Here is a 17781-nt window from a genome sequence, read left to right as displayed (position 1 = left end):
GTGATCCTCTCACCTCTGCCTCCTGAGTAGCCAGGATTACAGGTGCAAACCACCTTGCCTGGCTAAAATTTAAAAATTTGTGCACCAAGTGACAATATCAACACAATAAAAAGCAGCTCACACAATGGGATAAAATATTTGCAAATTACGTATCTGATAAGGAATTATAGGCCAAATATAGAGAGAACTCCTAAAACTCTACAAGAAAAAAAGAAAGCCCGATTAAGAAACGGGCAAAGGACTTGACATTTGTAGATTTCTCCGGAGGAAATCTACAAATGGCCAACAAATACATGAAAAGCTGCTCAACATCACTCATTATCAGGAAAATGCAAATTAAAACCACAATGGGATATCACTTCACACCTGTTACAATAGCCATTGTGTGTGTATATATATGTATACATATATGTGTGTGTATATATGTATACATATGTGTGTATATATGTATACATGTGTATGTGTATATATGTATACATGTGTGTTTTTCTACATGTGTGCATATATATGTATATGTATGTGTATGTACATGTATATACACATGCACATATATATGCAGACACATGTAGAAAAACAATAGAAAACAACAAATGCTGGTGAGAATGTGGAGAAACTAGAACCCTCGTGCACTGTTGGTGGGAGGGTAAAATGGTGCAGCTACTGTTATGGGAAACAGTATAGATGTTTCTAAAAAAATTAAAAATAGAACTGTCACATGATCCAGCAGTCCCACTTCTGGTATTTATCCAGAAGAACTGAAAACAGGATCACAAAGTGGTATCTGCATGCCCGTGTTCACTAGAAGCAGCATTATTCACAATATCCAAGCAATGGAAACAAACTAAATGTCCATCAGTGGATGAATGGATAAAGAAAGTGTGATATGTACATGCAATGTGACATGGTTTGGCTCTGCGTCCCCACACAAATCTCATCTGTGGCTCCCATAATTCCACATGTTGTAGGAGGGACCTGGTGGGAGATGACTGAATCATGGGGGCAGGTCTTTCCCGTGCTGTTCTCGTGATAGTGAATGGGTCTCACGAGATCTGATAGTTTTATAAACGGGAGTCTCCCTGCACAAGCTCTCTCTTTGCCTGCTGCCATCCACGCAAGATGTGACTTGCTCCTCCTTGCTGTCCACCATGATTATAAGGCCTCCCCAGCCCTGTGGAATAAAACTCTTTCTTTTGTAAATTGCCCAGGCTCAGGTATGTCTTTATGAGCAGCATGAAAACAGGCTAATACACAATGGAATAATATTTTAGGGTGGGGATGAGAAAAAAATATTTTATAATGTGGCTGAAAGTAGGGTGAGAACACAGTTTTTTCTTCTATTTCTTTTCTTTTTAAAAATTATTATTTTTTTAACTGATGCATAATCAGACGTATTTATGGGGTATATTGTAATATTTTGATAATTGTATATAATATGTAATGATCAAAGAAGGGTAATTAGCACAGCCATCACCTCACTTTTCTTTGTGTTGGAAACATTCAAAATCTACTCTTTTAGCTATTTGAAAACATACAATAAATTGTTGACAATTATAGACATCCTCTAGTGCTATAGAACACAAGGATTTATTCCGCCTACCCAGCTGTACTTTTGAATCTGTTAACACATCTCTGGCTATCCCCTAACCCTCAACACACTTCCCTACCTCTAATAATCACTGTTCTACTCTCTATGTCTTGAGGTCAACTTGAGAATATGCAGTGTTTCTCTTTCTGTGCCTGACTTATTTCACTTCACAGAACGTCCTCTAAGCTCATCCATGCTGCTACAAGCAATAGAATTACAGAATTTTGTTCTTTTTCTTCTTCTTCTTCTTTGAGACGGAGCTGTGCTCTGTCACCAGGCTGGAGTGCAGTGATGCGATCTCGGCTCACTGCAACCTCTGCCTCCCAGGTTCAAACAATTCTCCTGCCTCAGCCTCCCAAGTAGCTGGGACCACAGGTGCAAGCCACCAGGCCCAGCTAATTTTTGTATTTTTGGTAGAGACAGGGTTTCCCCATGTTGGCCAGGATGATCTCAATCTCTTGACCTCATAATCTGTCCACCTCAGCCTCCGAAAGTGCGGGGATTACAGTCATGAGCCACCATGCCTGGCCAAATTTGTTCCTTTTTATGGCTAAGTAGTATTCCACTATGTATATGTGCCACACGTTCTTTATCTTACAGTGGACTATAATTTTATTCAACCTTAACAAAGAAGGAAATCCTGCCATATTCAACAACATGGATGCATCTTGAGGACATTATAGTAACTAAAATAAGACAGACACAGGAGGATGAAGACTGCATGGTTCTGTTACATGATGTAGTTAAACTAATCAAACTCATAGAAGCAAAAACTAAAAGAGTGGTAGCTGGGGGCTGGTGGAGGAGTGGGAGGGGGAAGTTGCTGTTCAATGGGCGTGATTTAGTCATGCAAGGTGAAAAAGTTCTAGAATTCTGCTGTACAGCACTGTGCATATAATCAGGAATGTTGTTCTGCACATCTAAGAGTTTGTTAAGAGGACAGATTTCAGGTTAGGTGTTTTTTCTTTGTTCATTTTTAACCACAATTTTTAAAAAGGGGAAGAAGGAACCCATGTCCCCGCCCTGGTGAGAGCCTTCCCACTGCTCTCTACTGCCCCTGGCCAGCTGCCCTTGGCTCTGAACTTCCTCTGTGGCTGTGCAGTTGTTCAGAAGTAAAGGCCTGTGGGAAGGGCCCCACAGGGAAGGAGAAGTTGTGCTTTTCTCTTCAAAGAGCAAGAGAGCCACACCTGCCCACTACCTTTTTTTTTTTTTTTTTTTTTTTGAGATAGAGTCTCATTCTATCACCCAGGCTGGAGTGCAGTGGCACGATCTCAGCTCACTGCAACCTCCACCTCCCGGGTTCAAGTGATCCTCTTGCCTCAGCCTCCCAAGTAGCTGGGAATACAGGTGTGTGCCACCACACCCAGCTAATTGTTGTATTTTTAGTAGATACAGCGGTTTCGCCATGTTGGCTAGGCTGGTCTTGAACTCCTGACCTCAGGTGATCCAACTGCCTCAGCCTCCCAAAGTTCTTTACAGACGGGAGCCACCATGCCCAGCCCATCACTAACTTTTGGTTCCATAAGTGTGAAAATCACATATGACAAATCCTCATGGTCCGTGGCTATTTAAGGGCATGAGGGCTTGGCTCCAGGCTCCTGATTGAAACGCATTTGCTGGAAAATGCAATGCCAGCACTAGCGGCTCATTTATTGACTTTCTGTCTTTTTCCCTACCTTAGAGAAGGGGCATATGGGGCAAGCCTTGCTTGTCAGCTTGCGTTGGAACCCCAAGGGGTGTTTCCTAGAAATGTGTACGTGGGGTGGTGGTGCGAGGGCGTGTGTGGTGGGTGGTAGTTGAGCAGACGACAATAGATGCCTGCTCTACTTCAGTGGATTCTTGTTGATGGACCCACAAGAATAATAACCCAGCTAGCTCCCAGAAGATTGAGGGATTCATTGGCAGAGCGGTGGCATCCTTCCTGAGTCTGGCTGGATCTTCAGGAGGCTGAATCCAGAAAAGCATTCCAGAAGGCAGGGCCCTGGGGCTGGTGGACTGTGGGTCTTGGTCCCCACAGAATGACTGAGGGGGTCTTAGCCTGGCTTGAACTCTCCTCTCTGGCCATTATGGAATTTTTAGGCCCATCATGTCCAGAGTCCTAAATTCAGTTCAAAATCAGAGAAAGTTTCCCTTTGGCTGAAGGACAACAAGAGGGGATTATAGAGTCCCAATGGGAAGCAGAGGCTCCGGGTGCCATGCTAGGGACCAGAGGGTCCCCTCTCCTTTACCCACTGCTGGCAGTCAGGGATCCTTATTAGAACCAAGGGCAGGATGGAGGCATCCTTATGGGTGTCCAAAGGGCAGCATTCCCAACACGTGTGATGTGTCTGCGTGTGGGCAACTGGGGGCGGGAGCACGTCTCACATGGGGCTGGTTCTCCTCCCAAGAAGTGAAGGTCCCTTTGGTGTGGGGGTCCGTCACCCATACAGCACAAAGTGACCCTATTCGAGGGTGTCATCGCAGTGGGTGAGGCGCGTGAGGAGACAGCACCACTTCCCTAGGACACTTTTCATTAGTAACATGATTTCAACATCACTGAAACGGGAGGGTGCCATTTCCTGCGATGGTTTTCATTACTGCCCTCCCCACCTGGAGGTGGTTCTCGAGGCCCAAGAGCCTCTTTGGGGAGGAGGCCCGAGCTGTCGTGCTGAGGAGGCTCCCAAGCTACAGCCCCCGGGAGGTGGGGGAGTGGCCAGGGAGCTTGCGGGGCCAGGAGGAGGAGGAGGGAGGAGGAGGAAGCTAAGTATTAGCGTGGGCCAGGGAGGCTCCCATTGCCTCCTTAGCCCTGTGGGCTCAAAGCCATGTCCTCCCAGGGGAGAGGGTCCGTCCAGCCCCTCGTGCCCCAGAACGAGGAACTCAGCCCAGAATCACCCTCCTTGTGTGTGGGATCAGTCAGTTTTCCTATGAACACAAGTCATCAACACCCAACTTTACCAGGAAAAATATTTTTTAAAAATGGATCTGTCAGGCTCTCAGGCAAAGACGGTGTTGAGCTGGGCTCCGGAATGACGGAAGTCTAGGGCTGGGGAGTCTCTTCCAACCTCTCTCTGTATTTTGGCCCCAGGCTCTGTGCCCCAAGTTATTCCAGCAGTAGAGACACAGTCATCCACTGCTTGAGCTCCATCTCTACAGCTCCTGACCAAGAAAACAGGTGCTGACATTCCAGGAGGTGATGGGGGCTCAGGAGAGGCCCCAGCTAAGTCCCTAAGCTGTGCAGAACAGGGATGTACCCACCAGCTCCAAGGCCAGGGTGGAGGCCCAGGGCCCCCATCTCAGTGGCTGCATCCCAAGGACTCAGAGATGTTCCTTCCACAGTCCAGATCTCTTATGGAAATGCAGTCCAGGGCAGGAAGGCTCTGCAGATCCATCTCTCTAAGCAGCCATGTCTTTGTTCAGATGTTTAGAGGATAAGTTCATATAGATAGGTTGTTCCCATGGCTTCTCAGGGACCCTCTGAGACTCCTTCAACCAGAGGATGGTACCGAACAAGATGAGCAAGATGGGCACCTTCACAAATACCAGGAGCACGTAGTGGGTCCTGGGGAAGGGGACAGAGTGGTCAGAACCCTGGGCCTCCCAAGGCCACATCACTCCCCTCCCCTGACCCTGTGAGCCACCAGCCAAAGCCTGTGACCCTGGGCCGGGCAGCCCCATTCTAAAGATCCCCATAAATCTCCTCCTTGGTTCAATCTCAAGAGCTCCTCTGACAGTCACCTTGGCTGGCTCTGCACAGGGCAAATGTCACCTTTCTAATGTCACCTTCTGGGACCCTTTTTGGCCAAAGTACATCTCAGCTCAATGGAAGCATAAGAGGTCACCAAATACAGATTGTTTTTCCTGCCTCTGTTCCTGCTAATGCCAGCTCCAGGTTGGTAAATCACCCTTCCTGCTCTGTGTCCCTTGATGTCTTGCACCATGGAAGGTGGTTTCGTATTTCCCCCTGGCACCCATGAGGCCACCAATGCAAGGTTGACCGATTGACTGAATGGATGATGCTCACTGAGAAGGGCTCTGTGGAGAGGTTTTCTGGTGAGAGCTAGAGTAGGGAAATGGTGGACTGCAGTGATGGGGGCAGGAGAGAGATGGAGGATGGGCTTGGGGCCTTGACTCTGGCTAGAGCAGCTGTTGGCATTTGGTAACAGGCAGAAGGAGTTCCCAGGCTTGGCTTCCCCTTAGGAGGGACCCCAAGTAGGGGCAGGAGAAAGAACCTCATGACTCACCTCTTGTGGGAGCTGATGAACACCCCCATATTCCTGTTGGTAGTCAATTTGGAAGACGAGCTTGCTGGTGTGGAAGCTGCTCCCACTAGACACAGGCAAAGTCAGCCGCAGGTTATTGGCACAGTTGGGAGCTCATGCAGGGGTCACAAAGTCACCCGACCCTGCCAGCCCTCACCAGAAGACCCTTTGCCCTGGAGTAGGAGGATTTTCCTCTCCTGCTACAGCCCCTCGAGCTTCTACTGAGTCACCTCAATCTCAACACAGAGACATTCTTTTCCCATCATTTTCAGGTGTGGCAAGAAAAATTAAAAATTAAATAGGAGTAAGCACTGTAATGTATTCTGGGTGAGAGAGAGACTTTTTCATACTCTCTTTCCACCTATCCTATAAGTGGGACTATTGGATGGGGAAATAAATCTCAGGTCTTTTCTACTGGAGTGGTGCCTGAGCAGGGCTTAAGGAGAGAAGATTCTGGAAATGGGCTGTTTAGAAATTGGGGTAGTCCAGAAAAGAGAAAGGGGGCTCCAGAAGGCTCATGAAGAAAAGGGCACACTCCAGTTAAATGGTGAACAGTGACTGTGAGGAATGGAACATTCTTAGAGTAACTATGTAGGCAATTTGTTGGGGGCAGTCCGGTCGGGGGCCCCTGAGGCCAGCCCAGCACTGAGTATCCATGACCCACCAATGATCTTTTATTTCAGTCCTTGGCCCCAGAAAATTCTTCCCAAAAGTGCCAGGCTGGCCAGGCGCAGTGGTTCACGCCTGTAATCCCAGCACTTTGGAAGACCAAGGCAGGCAGATCGCTTGAGCCCAAGAGTTTGAAACCAGCCTGGGCAACATGGTGAAACCCCATCTCTACAAAAAATAGAAAATGAACCAGGCATGGTCATGTGCACCTGTAGTCCCAGCTACTCAGGAAGCTGAAGTGAAAGGATCCACTGAGCCCAGGTGGTCGAGGCTGCAGTGAGTCAAGTTCGCCCCACTGCCCTCCAGCCTGGGCTACAGAGTGAGACCCTGTCTCAAAACAAAACACAAACAACAACAACAAAACAGCCCAGGGTATGGCCATGCTAGGAAGGCTCCTGTCTAAGCTGCAGGTAATTCCAGTCACAACAGTTGCTGTGAAGCCCCTTGTCGTCTTACAGGCTGATGCTCCTGTAAGTCCCCAACCTGAGACTCCTGAATGTCTCTCTCCCTAAAGCTCCACACTGGCCATGGTTTTTTGTCTCTCTGTACTGCCTGCATGTCTTGCTCGATCTCCTCTTTGCCCACATAGATCTTCTGGGCTTCCCCTACTTGGCAGCCCTGAGAAAGTCTTGCTTGACCCTCCCTGGACTCCTCTTTACCCAGATGCAGCCACTGTGTCCATGTGCCTCTTTGGCACCAACCCCAACAGTACACAGGCTTGTTCTAATGCCACCATTGTCTATTTGCACATCACCACCAAATGGACCCAAGTGGACACTGAGCTGACAAAGGACTGAGCACGGGTATGTGGGTGGAAGTGGGTGGAGGGCTGTTTCCCTGACTCCAACAACGGCAGGAAGACCCCAGATTCTGTGAGTGGAGTCCAAGGCATGAAGGAGACACCAGGGCAGCCAGAGAGATCCCTGACATTGCCCATGATTGAAGCCATCCTTTCGCTTTAAAGAGTCCACTGTCATTCATGCACCTCCATGAGCTTCCTTACCCCATGCTCATCTTATACAGCCAGATAAAGTAGCAGAGCAGTGGCTTGGGACCCACAGAGGAGGGCATTGTAAGACACCCAGGGCTACTCTGGGTTGGCGCAGTTCTTGCGACTCAAACTAGGACCCTCTGGGCTGCTCTAGGCCCTCCACCTCCCATGTCATAAGCAGGACTGAGCCACTAGTCACCAAAGCTGAGGTCCACATTCCCACTCCCACCCCAAACCCTGCCAGCCCTGCCACACGACACCTGGATTTCTTGGGGAGACCTCAGGGACTGAGACAGCAGAGTGATGCTGGCTGCCACTCTCCCTTCGTTTCTCTCACCTCCCTCCCAGTCCTTCCATCTGTCATCTGTCTGTCTATCTGTCTCTCTCTTAGGCTCATAGGTAAAAGCACTGACTTTTCTAGTCCTGAGCTCCAGGGCCTCCTCACGTAGATGAGAAAGTTCTTACCTGGGTCAACAATCACTTTCACTTGAGTCCCAAGGTCAGTTCCTAGTCTCTTAATCCCACACCAGTAAATGTCTGTGTCATTCCGCCTGAGCCCCTCCATGGTCACAGTGAACACGTGGTCTCTCTGATTGTCCTTGATGAGCACACGGTCCCTCTTCTCTTCTTGCTCTGACCCTCTGGTTTGAACGAGGATAGTGCATGAATCCCAGCGCACCCCTCGACACCACCACTTGACGTAGGTCTCCCATCTTTGCTGATAGTGGCACTGCACGGTCACGGACCCCTGCTCTGGGGCTCTCACGGACTCTTGGCTGTGGATGGAGAAACAGCCTGGAAAACAGAATCCCAAGATACAGCTCCTGTTGCCTGAGCCAGTTTGAGGTTCACGGACTGAATGAGAGTCCCAGATGTGTCTCTAGCTCACCCAATTCCTCATCCCCACCTCCCCATCAGTCCGGCCCCCATCAGCTTCTAGACCTGCTTAGCATGTGACACCATGGTCTCCTACCACCTTCGTTCCTTGTCCTTTCAATGCTATTCTCATCAGGGCCAAATATTTAACAACCAGCCCTCTGGGGGAAAAAAATATCTGGTATTCAGGCTGAGTGCAGTGGCTCACACCTGTAATCCCACACTTTGGGAGGCCAAGGGAGGCAGATCACCCGAGATCAGGAGTTCAAGATCAGCCTGGCCAACATGGTGAAACCCTGTCTCTACTAAAAATACAAAAATTAGCTGGGCATGGTGGCAGTCACCTGTAGTCCCAGCTACATAGGAGGCTGAGGCACAAAAATCACCTGAATCTAGGAGGCGTAGGTTGCAATGAGCTGAGATCTTAGGACTGCACTCCAGCCTTGGCAACAGATTGAGACGCTTGTCTCAAAAAAAAAGAAAAAGAAAACAAAAAACTCTGGTTTTAATATTTGCCAAATTCTCTAGTGTAAATACTCCCACGGTGGCAGATGTCAGGTTATCCATGTGATGTCCCTGGACACAGAGCTGGGAAAAGGTGTCCCAAACCAGCTCCTGTGAGCCAGTGTGAGCCGGCTCCAGGACTCTGCGGGGGTACCCAGGTTTCCCTCTCCAGCCTTCATCTTGTCTCACCTTACAAGCCTCCATGGAGGGAGTCTCTCCATTTCCATGGCTTTAATGATGACTTGTTTCCTAATGACTCCCAAATCCATATTTGTAGCTCAGACTCCCCTTAGCTAGCCCACCATTTATAAAGACACACTGGAGGTCTCCACCCCAAATTCCTTCATTGCAGAACTGAATGCACTTCCTCTCTGTTGGAAACAGAGGCTCAGTGCCACAAAGAAAAATCAGCACGGAGACAAAGGATCTTTCAGCGAGCAATTTTTACTTCCTGGACTGCAGGAAGAGTACTCTTGTTAGCCATCTTGCCACAAGAGTACAATGAACAAAGGAAAAGCAGACATATTTATCCCTTATGCATCTGGGGTTGTCCTTACCGCTTTGTCTGATCTCTGTTGGCTGGAGCCAGACCTCACAATCTAAACTAAAACCTGATTGGCTAACAACTTAAAACTTTTCTAAAAGGTAAAAGCAACGGAGAGCTGGGACATGCCTGTGAACACATCTAGCACAGATGTCTTGGTTAAAGTACAAGGACATAGAATGTACTACATGCCTATAAGCATGTCTAACAGCTACATAGGATAGGGCTTAACAGAGTTATTAGCAAATTTATTCTTTAACAAGAAAGGAAATTTTAAAAAGGAACTTTTCTACTCCCCACACTCTCCCACCCTGAACTTTCTTCTAGTGGGGGATTGGATGTGGAAAGACTAGCAAAGGCCTGATGGAAGCCGAACAGGTTAGAGGTGAGCCTAATCAAAGGCTGCCCCTGCCTCCGCTGACTGACTCCAGTTAGGCTGTGTTCAGACAGGCTGTTTCCTTGGCAATGACACAGGTTTCTTGATCATGCAGAAGTGGATAAAAGGGCAGAGAATCACCAGGGAAGACTCTCTTGACTGTCTCTTGGCCTCAGAGCTGCAGGCCCAGGCTGGGGGTCTCTGCAGGAGACCAGGAGAATCAGGTCTACTTCCCTAGGCAGGTGCCGCCTCCTCACAGCTTGGGCCTTCTCCCCCTGAAGCTATTTTAGCTTTCTTGAACTTGGCATTCATGGTTGGTAGAATACTGTCCCCCGTAGATGTTGGCATCCTCATACACAGAACCTGCCAATATGTCCCCTAGACATGGCCAGAGGGACTCTGCAGACATGATGAAGGTAAGGACCTTGAGACAGGAAGGGTATCCTGGATAACCTCCCTGGATATTCTAAGTGAAAGAGGGTTGAAGGAGAGTCTGATTGGAAGATGGTCTGTTGCTGGCTTTGAAGAGGAGGAAGGGGCCACAGGCCAAGGAAAGCAGACGGCTTCTAGAAGCTGGAAAATGCAGGGAAACAGATTCCCTCCTAGAGCCTTCAGAATAGGGACTCCCAACCCCAGACCACAGACTGGCACCGGTCCATGGCCTGTTAGGAACCTGGTCTTACAGTGGGAGGTGAGTGGTGCGCGAGCAAGCAAAGCATGTGGGGGTCGCTCTCTCGGTGACAGCTCAACAGGTCAGGACCTCGCCTGTATTGACAGCCGCTCCCCCTTGTTAGAATTGCCACCTGACCTCCGCCTCCAGATCGGTGGTGGCATTCGATTCTCACAGAAGTGTGAACCCTATTGTGAACTGCGTGTGTGAGGTACCTACACTGAGCACACTTGATGAGAATCTAATGCCTGATGACCCGTCACTGTCTCCCATTGCCCCGAGATGGGACCATTGCAGGAAAACAAGCTCAGGGCTCCCACTGATTGACATTATGGTGCAGTGTGCAATTATTTCATTATATAGTACAATGTAATGATAATAGAAATAAAGCACACAGTAAGTGTAATGCTCTCAAATCATCCCCAAACCATCCTCACCCCACTCCTGGTCTGCGGAAAAATTGTCTTCCATGAAACTGGTTCCTAATGCCAAAAAGGTTGGGGACCCCACTGCTCTAAAGAAATGCAACTCTACACTTCGATTTTAACCAGTAAGACCATGCCAGACTCTGGTCTTCAGAAGCATCAATGAGATGATGAATTTCTGCAGTTCTAAGCCACAGAGATCATGTTAATTTGTTACAGCAGCCACTGGAAATTAACACAGCATTCAGTCAGCAGAACCAACTTGATTCTCTTCAAACCAGCAGCTTCACCACCCAGCCTACCATTGGCATCTTCTTCAATGCTGTCCTCTCCTTCAGCCCCCACAGCTGATTAATAGCCAGCTTAGTCAGCTCTACCCTAGAGATGCTCCTTAGATTTTCTTCTTCTTCTTTCAGTCTCCGCCATCGCAGGCCACAGGACAGCATGACAGCAGAGGGGGTGTGAGCTTTGAATGCAGAAAGACCTGACGACCCTGAACTAGTTGGGAAACCCTGGCAGAGTTGCTTAACCTCTGCAAGTGTCACTTCCTTATTCGTGAAACAGTCATGCTACTCTCTATCTTGAAGAGCCATTCTGTCACTCCAGCCTGTGTGACAGAATGAAACTCCATCTCAAACAAAAACAAATGGGCCTTGGATGTGTGTAGGCTGGGCAAGGTGGCTCATGCCTGTAATCCCAACGCTGTGGGAGGCTGAGGCAGGAGGATCACTTGAGCCCGGGAGTTCTAGACTGACCTGGGCAACATGGTGAAACCCTGTGTCTGCAAAAGATAAAAGATTAGCCGGGAGTGATGGTGCATGCCTGTGGTCCCAGCTGCTTTGGAGGCTGAGGTGGGAGGATCGCTTGAGCCTGAGAGTTCAAGGCTGCAGTGAGTTATGATCACCCACCATGGCACGTCAGCCTGGGTGACAGAGTGAGACACTGTCTCTAAAAAATTATTTTTTAATTTAAAAGAAGACTTGGATGTATCTCCAACACCAGACATTTGGGGGTTGCTCTGTTGGTGACAGCTCATCAACAGGTCAGGCCCTCACCTGTGGCTGGATCGTGGCAGTGCTTCTGGAGAGGTCTTCCCAGCCCCAGCAGCATCCTCCCCAGCTCTCCTCTCCATACTGCTGCCCGAGCTGGGTACTGAGACTGTCTCATCCTCATCGGCTGCACTTGTCCTGAGCATCTAAAAAGTTTTCAGGGCCAGGCACCGTGGCTCATGCCTGTAATCCCAGCACTTTGGGAGGCCGAAGCGGGTGGATCACTTGAGGTCAGGAGTTTGAGACCAGCCTTGCCAACATGGCAAAACCCTGTCTCTACTAAAAATACAAAAATTATCTGGGTGTGGTGGCAGGTGTCTGTATTCCCAGCTACTCAGGAGGCTGAGCCAAGAGAATCACTTGAATCCTGGAGGTGGAGTTTGCAGTGAGCCAAGATCATACCACTGCACTCCAGCCTGGGCGACAGAGTGAAATTCCATCTCAAAAAACAAAATCAAAAACCTAAATTGGATTTGTCAGCAATCACTAACAGCAGCAAAGAGATAAGAGATGCCGCTGCATTGAATAAAATGTCATCAATCCCAGCTGCAGTCATTCAAGCTGTAAAGGGCTCACAGTGTAATTAGGCCTGTTTAAAAAATACGTGGGGGCTTCTCTACCACAGAGTATGATGGCTGGAGCTATTAATCAGGCTTCTATTTTTTGTCAAGAGTTGGTATGAGGGACAGTAGGGATGGAAATGACAGGGCAGCCGTCAGCTTGGAGCAGAGCCCTGTTGAATGGGCTGAAGGATTGAAGGGCTTTTGTTTTGATTTGTTTTGTTTGTTTTGAGACAGAGTCTCGCTCTGTCACCCAGGCTGGAGTACAATGGCGCAATCTCAGCTTACTGCAACCTCTGCCTCCCAAGTTCAAGCGATTCTCCTGTCTCAGCCTTCTGAGTAGCTGGGTTTACGGCACCCACCACCATGCCTGGCTAATTTTTGTATTTTTGGTAGAGACGGGGTTTCGCCATGTTGACCAGGCTGGTCTTGAACACTTGACCTCAGGTGATCCACTGGCCTCGGCCTATCAAAGTGCTGGGATTACAGGTGTGAGCCACTGTGCCTGACCTAAATGGTTTTTAAAAGCATAAGCCTCTTTCAATTTCAGGTTTTTCATTTTGTGAACCTGAGATGTAAACATCCTGTTTTGTGTCAATTCTCCAGGAAGGCTTGCCACATGTCCTCATTGTGAACAAAATCCCGGTGTGAATGGTCTTGTCTTGAAATCAAGAGAATGGTCTGCGCTCCGTGTCTGGGCTGACGGCAAGTGATGAATAGTGCACAAATGGAGCCCCAGGCAGCAAAGCACAGAGCTCAGCGCAGAGACGCCCCTGGGAGAGTCAGCGCCCATGTCGCAGAAATCCAGGCAGCCTCGCTGGAACCTCCCTGACTGTGGAGTGGTCACAGTCATTTAAGCCTATCTCATTTTGCACCTAGAGGTCAGTGCAACTCTGCAGACCTCCGAGTGTCCATCATGCCCAAGGTGTGTCCATACAAGTCAAGCTCTGAAGATTTCATCTCCTAGGTGGAGATCTGTGCCTTCCGCTATCCCCACATCACTTTCTCCTTGGGGAGAAGCGGGGTTTGTTCTTCCACTCACAAACACTTAGGGTCAGCAGAGTAGTGGGAGGTCTAGGCCTCTCTCCTTGTCTTGTAGATGCCCTCTACATACGTCTGTGTCCTCATTCCGTCCTTTCTTCTTCCCTTTTTTTTTTTTTTTTTTTTTGTTTGAGATGGAGTCCTGCACTGTTGCCTGGGCTGGAATGCAGGGGCACGATCTCAGCTCACTGCAACCTCCACCTCCCAGGTTAAAGTGATTCTCCTTGCCTCAGCCTCCCAAGTAGCTGGGATTATAGGTGCCCGCCACCACATCCAGCTAATTTTTTTGTATTTTTAATAGAGATGGGGTTTCGCTATGTTGGTCAGGCTGGTCTTGAACTCCTGACCTTGTGATCCGTCCACCTTGGCCTCCCAAAGTGCTGGGATTACAGGCATGAGCCACTGAGCCTGGCCTCCCTCTTCTCATAAGTCATTTCAAATGAGAGCTCACCCTAATGACCTTGTCTTAACTCGGCTTCCTCCATAAAGGCTCTGTCTCTAAATAAGGTCCCATTCTGAGAAACTGGGGATTAAGACTTTGTGAAAGGAAAATAAAATCTCAAGACCCCCGGACTCACTGTGCCAAGGGGAAAAGTGAAGCTTGGGATCTGTCACTCAAAAAACAAAACAAAACTGAAAAAGAACTACCTTCCTTTTGTTCCCAGACAGCGGTCATTTCCCATGCCTACTTTATCTCACGTACAATGTAGGTTTTACGGAGCACTCCCCTCTTTTCACATGTAAAATGAGGATTCAGTGAGTGCCAATCAAAGCCTCACAGCCACTTGCCTCATTCCCTACCCTCCCGCTGTTCTTCTTTCCTCCTTTCAAACCTTACAAGGTTTGTTCTTGCTGAGTTTAAAAGGAAGAAACTGAGGCCAACACAAGAAGATCCAATATGAAGGAACTTATTCAGACTCCTGGGCGAGGTTCTGCGGTCCGACAGGAGGGGCCGGAGAAGTCGCACAGACTCCTCTCAGACGTGGGGTTTTATAGGGAGTGGAGGAGCTCGATTGGTTGTGGGAGAGCAGGACTACTATTGGGTAATGTCACAAGCCTTCATTTGCATACAGGACTTGGCTGCTATTGGTTAGGATTACTCAACTGCTATTGGCTAAAAAGACTCGGCTGCTATTGGCTAGAATCACAAGACCCCGCTTGCATACTGGGTTCTTTAAGGGAAAGCCAGGCTGTGTGAGAAGGGGAGAAGGGAACAACCCGAGCATGTCCGAGCTTTCGGACAAAGCGGGGGGGCGGGTGTGTGTCCGAGCTCCTGGCGAGGCAGCTGGCCTTACACTCCTGTCACGTTGGATGCTGTCACACCAGTGCCCTGCCTTCCTCTTGTGGCTTTGGTGGACGTGACAGTCATATAACCAAGCAGATTGGAAGACATCCTACCAGACATTGGGTCATTCTGAGTTTCCCTTTCTTCCATCTCACAGAAACACCCCCAGAGTGGCTAATGGCAATCTGTTGACAAAAACCTGACAGGGTGGCTTTTCTTCCATCCTTGAGTGACTCACCCCTTTCCCATGTTGACTGGCAGGGATGGACCAGGAGGGCCTCTCTGTCCTGTCTCTGCAGGACCCACCCTCCCCAAGCCACAGAGCAGTCATGGTGGGTCTCAGCCTTCACCTGGTGAGTGGCCGTGTGCAAGTGAGTGCAGGTGTACATGTCATTTTGTGCCACTGTATGAGTGTGTGGCGGAGATGTGTATGGAGTGTGACTGCATGAGGGCATGTGCCTTAGACTCCACTGAGTGTGTTGTGTGTGTGCGTGTGAGAGTGTGCCCAGGCATATTTTGTCCACACCCTTCTCCCTGGCCTCCAGGTGACCAGGATGGAGAGATTAAGAGAGGAGCATCACCCCTCTCCCACTGAGTTCAGGGATCCCAGCTGAGATCCCACCTGGGGATCTCTGAACTCAAATGCAAACCTGGAGCTCAGGGGTGATGCAAACATTCTGAATCACGGAGCCCTGCGAATTCTGGGCCCTGTGGAGTCCTGCCTAATTCCTACAGCTGCTGCCCTCATAGCCAGTCAGTCTCCTGGTATTACCGCTGGGCTTCTCCATCATCAATAAAGTCAACAACAGTGGCAGTAATTCAGAGAGAGCCCACAGCCCTTCTTTACTCCATCCAATATGAGGGGTGTAAAGAGGACCTCCTGGATTTTTTTTTGAGATGGAATCTTGCTCTGTCACCCTGGCAAGAGTGCAGTGGTAAAATCTCAGCTCACTGCAACCTCTGCCTCCCAGGTTCAAGTGATTCTCCTGCCTCAGCCTCCCGAGTAGCTAGGACTAAGGTGCGCACCACTACACCCAGCTAATTTTTTTTTGTATTTTTAGTAGAGACAGGGTTTCACCATATTGGCCAGGTTGGTCTTGAACTCCTGACCTTGCGATCCACCCACCTCAGCCTCCCAAAGTGCTAGGATTACAGGCATGAGCCACCGCGCCCAGCTGGGGACTTTCTATTCACACTGGAAATCCAGGTCTTAGAACAACCAGGGAATTGTCTGGATCCCCGGCCCCAGGCAGAGCTGGAGTCAGGTCTCAGAACTCCCCCGCTGTGCCCCTTCCCATTGTTCCTCTATGGACTGCTCTGTCTGTGCCAGACGGTCAGTCCCGAGGCTCCAAGAGAAAATTGTGTGGCCCACACATTGCACAGCCTGTGCAAAATTCGGTATTGCCCCGTAATGCCCTGTAGGTGTCCACCAAGCTTTGCCATGGAGAAGATAATCTAGCCCTTCCCACTTTCCACCTGGGTTCTTGAGTTTTTTTCTTTGAAAGTCTCAGCTCCTGAGCCTGGCCTGGATGGCCTTCACAATCTTGTCTTTTGTGTTTCCAACCTCATATTCAACTCGCCGCCCCCAAGACGAGATGTCCTGCACACTGCAGCTCCCTCTGCGTGGATGCACCGTTCTTTCTAAGCCTCCATCCCTCTGTACAGGTGTCCTCCCCCCACCCAACTCCCTAGAGTGCTCTTCTCTCAGCTCTGCTTCAGGAACTGACCTTCCTGCTACAGGGCACATGAAGTGCACAGCTGCGTGAGTCTTTCTCTAGCTAACCAGAGAGAACTGCTTCACCCTCTGCACACACCTCCACCAAAGCCTTATTGTGTCCTGCTCATTGTTTATGTGTATGTCTCACCCACTAAGCCATCCAGAGTCTTTTCACTTTTTTTTTTTTTTAGACAGGGTCTTGCTCTGTCACCCAGGCTAGAGTGCAGTGGTGTGATCATAACTCTGCAGAATTGAACTCCTAAGCTCAAGGGATCCTCCAGCTTCAGCCTCCCAAGTAGCTGGGACTACAGGCACATGTCACCATGCCCAGATAATTTTTGTTAATTTTCTGTGGAGATGAGGTCTCACTATGTTGCCCAGGCTGGTCTTAAACGCCTGGATTTAAGCACTCATCCCACTTTGGCCTCCCAAAGTGTTAGGATTACAGGTGTGAGCCATTGCCCCAAGCCTGGAGCCTTCTTTTTTTTTGAGATGGAGTTTTGCTCTTGTTGCTCAGGCTGGAGTGCAGTGGTATGATCTCAGCTCACTGTAACCTCTGCCTCCCAGGTTCAAGCAATTCTCCTGCCTCAGCCTCCCGAGTAGCTGGGACTACAGGTGCCTGCCACTATACCTGGCTAATTTTGTAGTTTTCGTAGAGATGGGGTTTCACCATGTTGTCCAGGCTGGTCTCGAACTCCAGACCTCAGGTGATCCACCCGCATTGGCCTCCCAAAGTGCTGGGATTACAGGCGTGAGCCACCGTGCCCGGTCTCAAGTCTTCCTTACCGCCGGTTCTACTCTTTTCCTTCGATGTTCTCAGGGCCCGAGGCACTGATGTCAGTCCCCAGTGCCCCAGTTGAATAACTTCACAAAGCCACCTCTGATTCCCCTGGATGTGGAAGGATAAATGCCCTCTGCCGCCTGCTCTGCCCCTGTCATACAACTGCCCAAGGTCCCAGCCCTACTCACCTGAGAGGCTGAGAAGGAGCAGAGCTGGGGAAAGCCACATGGCTCTACCTTCCCGGCTCCTCATCACCTGATCTGCATCAGTGGCAAACGCAGATCCCAGCTGCACTCTGGAAGCTCTGCCTGGGCCCAGCTTGCACCTTGTGCACATCTAGACCGCCTTTTACTTTCTCACTCATTCACTTCCTTTTATAGAGTGGGTATTTCCTGCTTTTAATTATTCAACGAAAGAGGTGTCATTTTTTGGCAGGGCTGGGCCACGGGGCTTGAGCATCGTCACTATGT

At 49.3% G+C, this 17781-nt stretch overlaps 1 protein-coding gene across 1 annotated transcript; it reads right to left on the bottom strand.

Annotated features, from left to right (window-relative positions):
• Positions 1–4514: 4514 nt before the first annotated feature.
• CD300LB (CD300 molecule like family member b) lies at positions 4515–17554 on the bottom strand. The gene is made up of 4 exons (XM_012453782.3): positions 17500–17554; positions 7949–8278; positions 5806–5890; positions 4515–5123 (listed from the first exon to the last, which is right to left on the bottom strand). The coding sequence occupies exons 1-4, from the start codon at positions 17537–17539 to the stop codon at positions 4958–4960; spliced, it is 621 nt and encodes a 206-aa protein (XP_012309205.3). The 5' UTR covers positions 17540–17554; the 3' UTR covers positions 4515–4957.
• Positions 17555–17781: the final 227 nt, after the last annotated feature.

Source organism: Aotus nancymaae, unplaced genomic scaffold (genome assembly GCF_030222135.1).
Source record: "Aotus nancymaae isolate 86718 unplaced genomic scaffold, 86718_ANA_hifiasm-v0.15.2.pri h1tg000089l, whole genome shotgun sequence".
NCBI classification, from domain to species: Eukaryota; Metazoa; Chordata; class Mammalia; order Primates; family Aotidae; genus Aotus; species Aotus nancymaae.
Note: the sequence above shows the minus strand (reverse complement) of the source record. Positions and strands in the feature narration are given on the sequence as shown.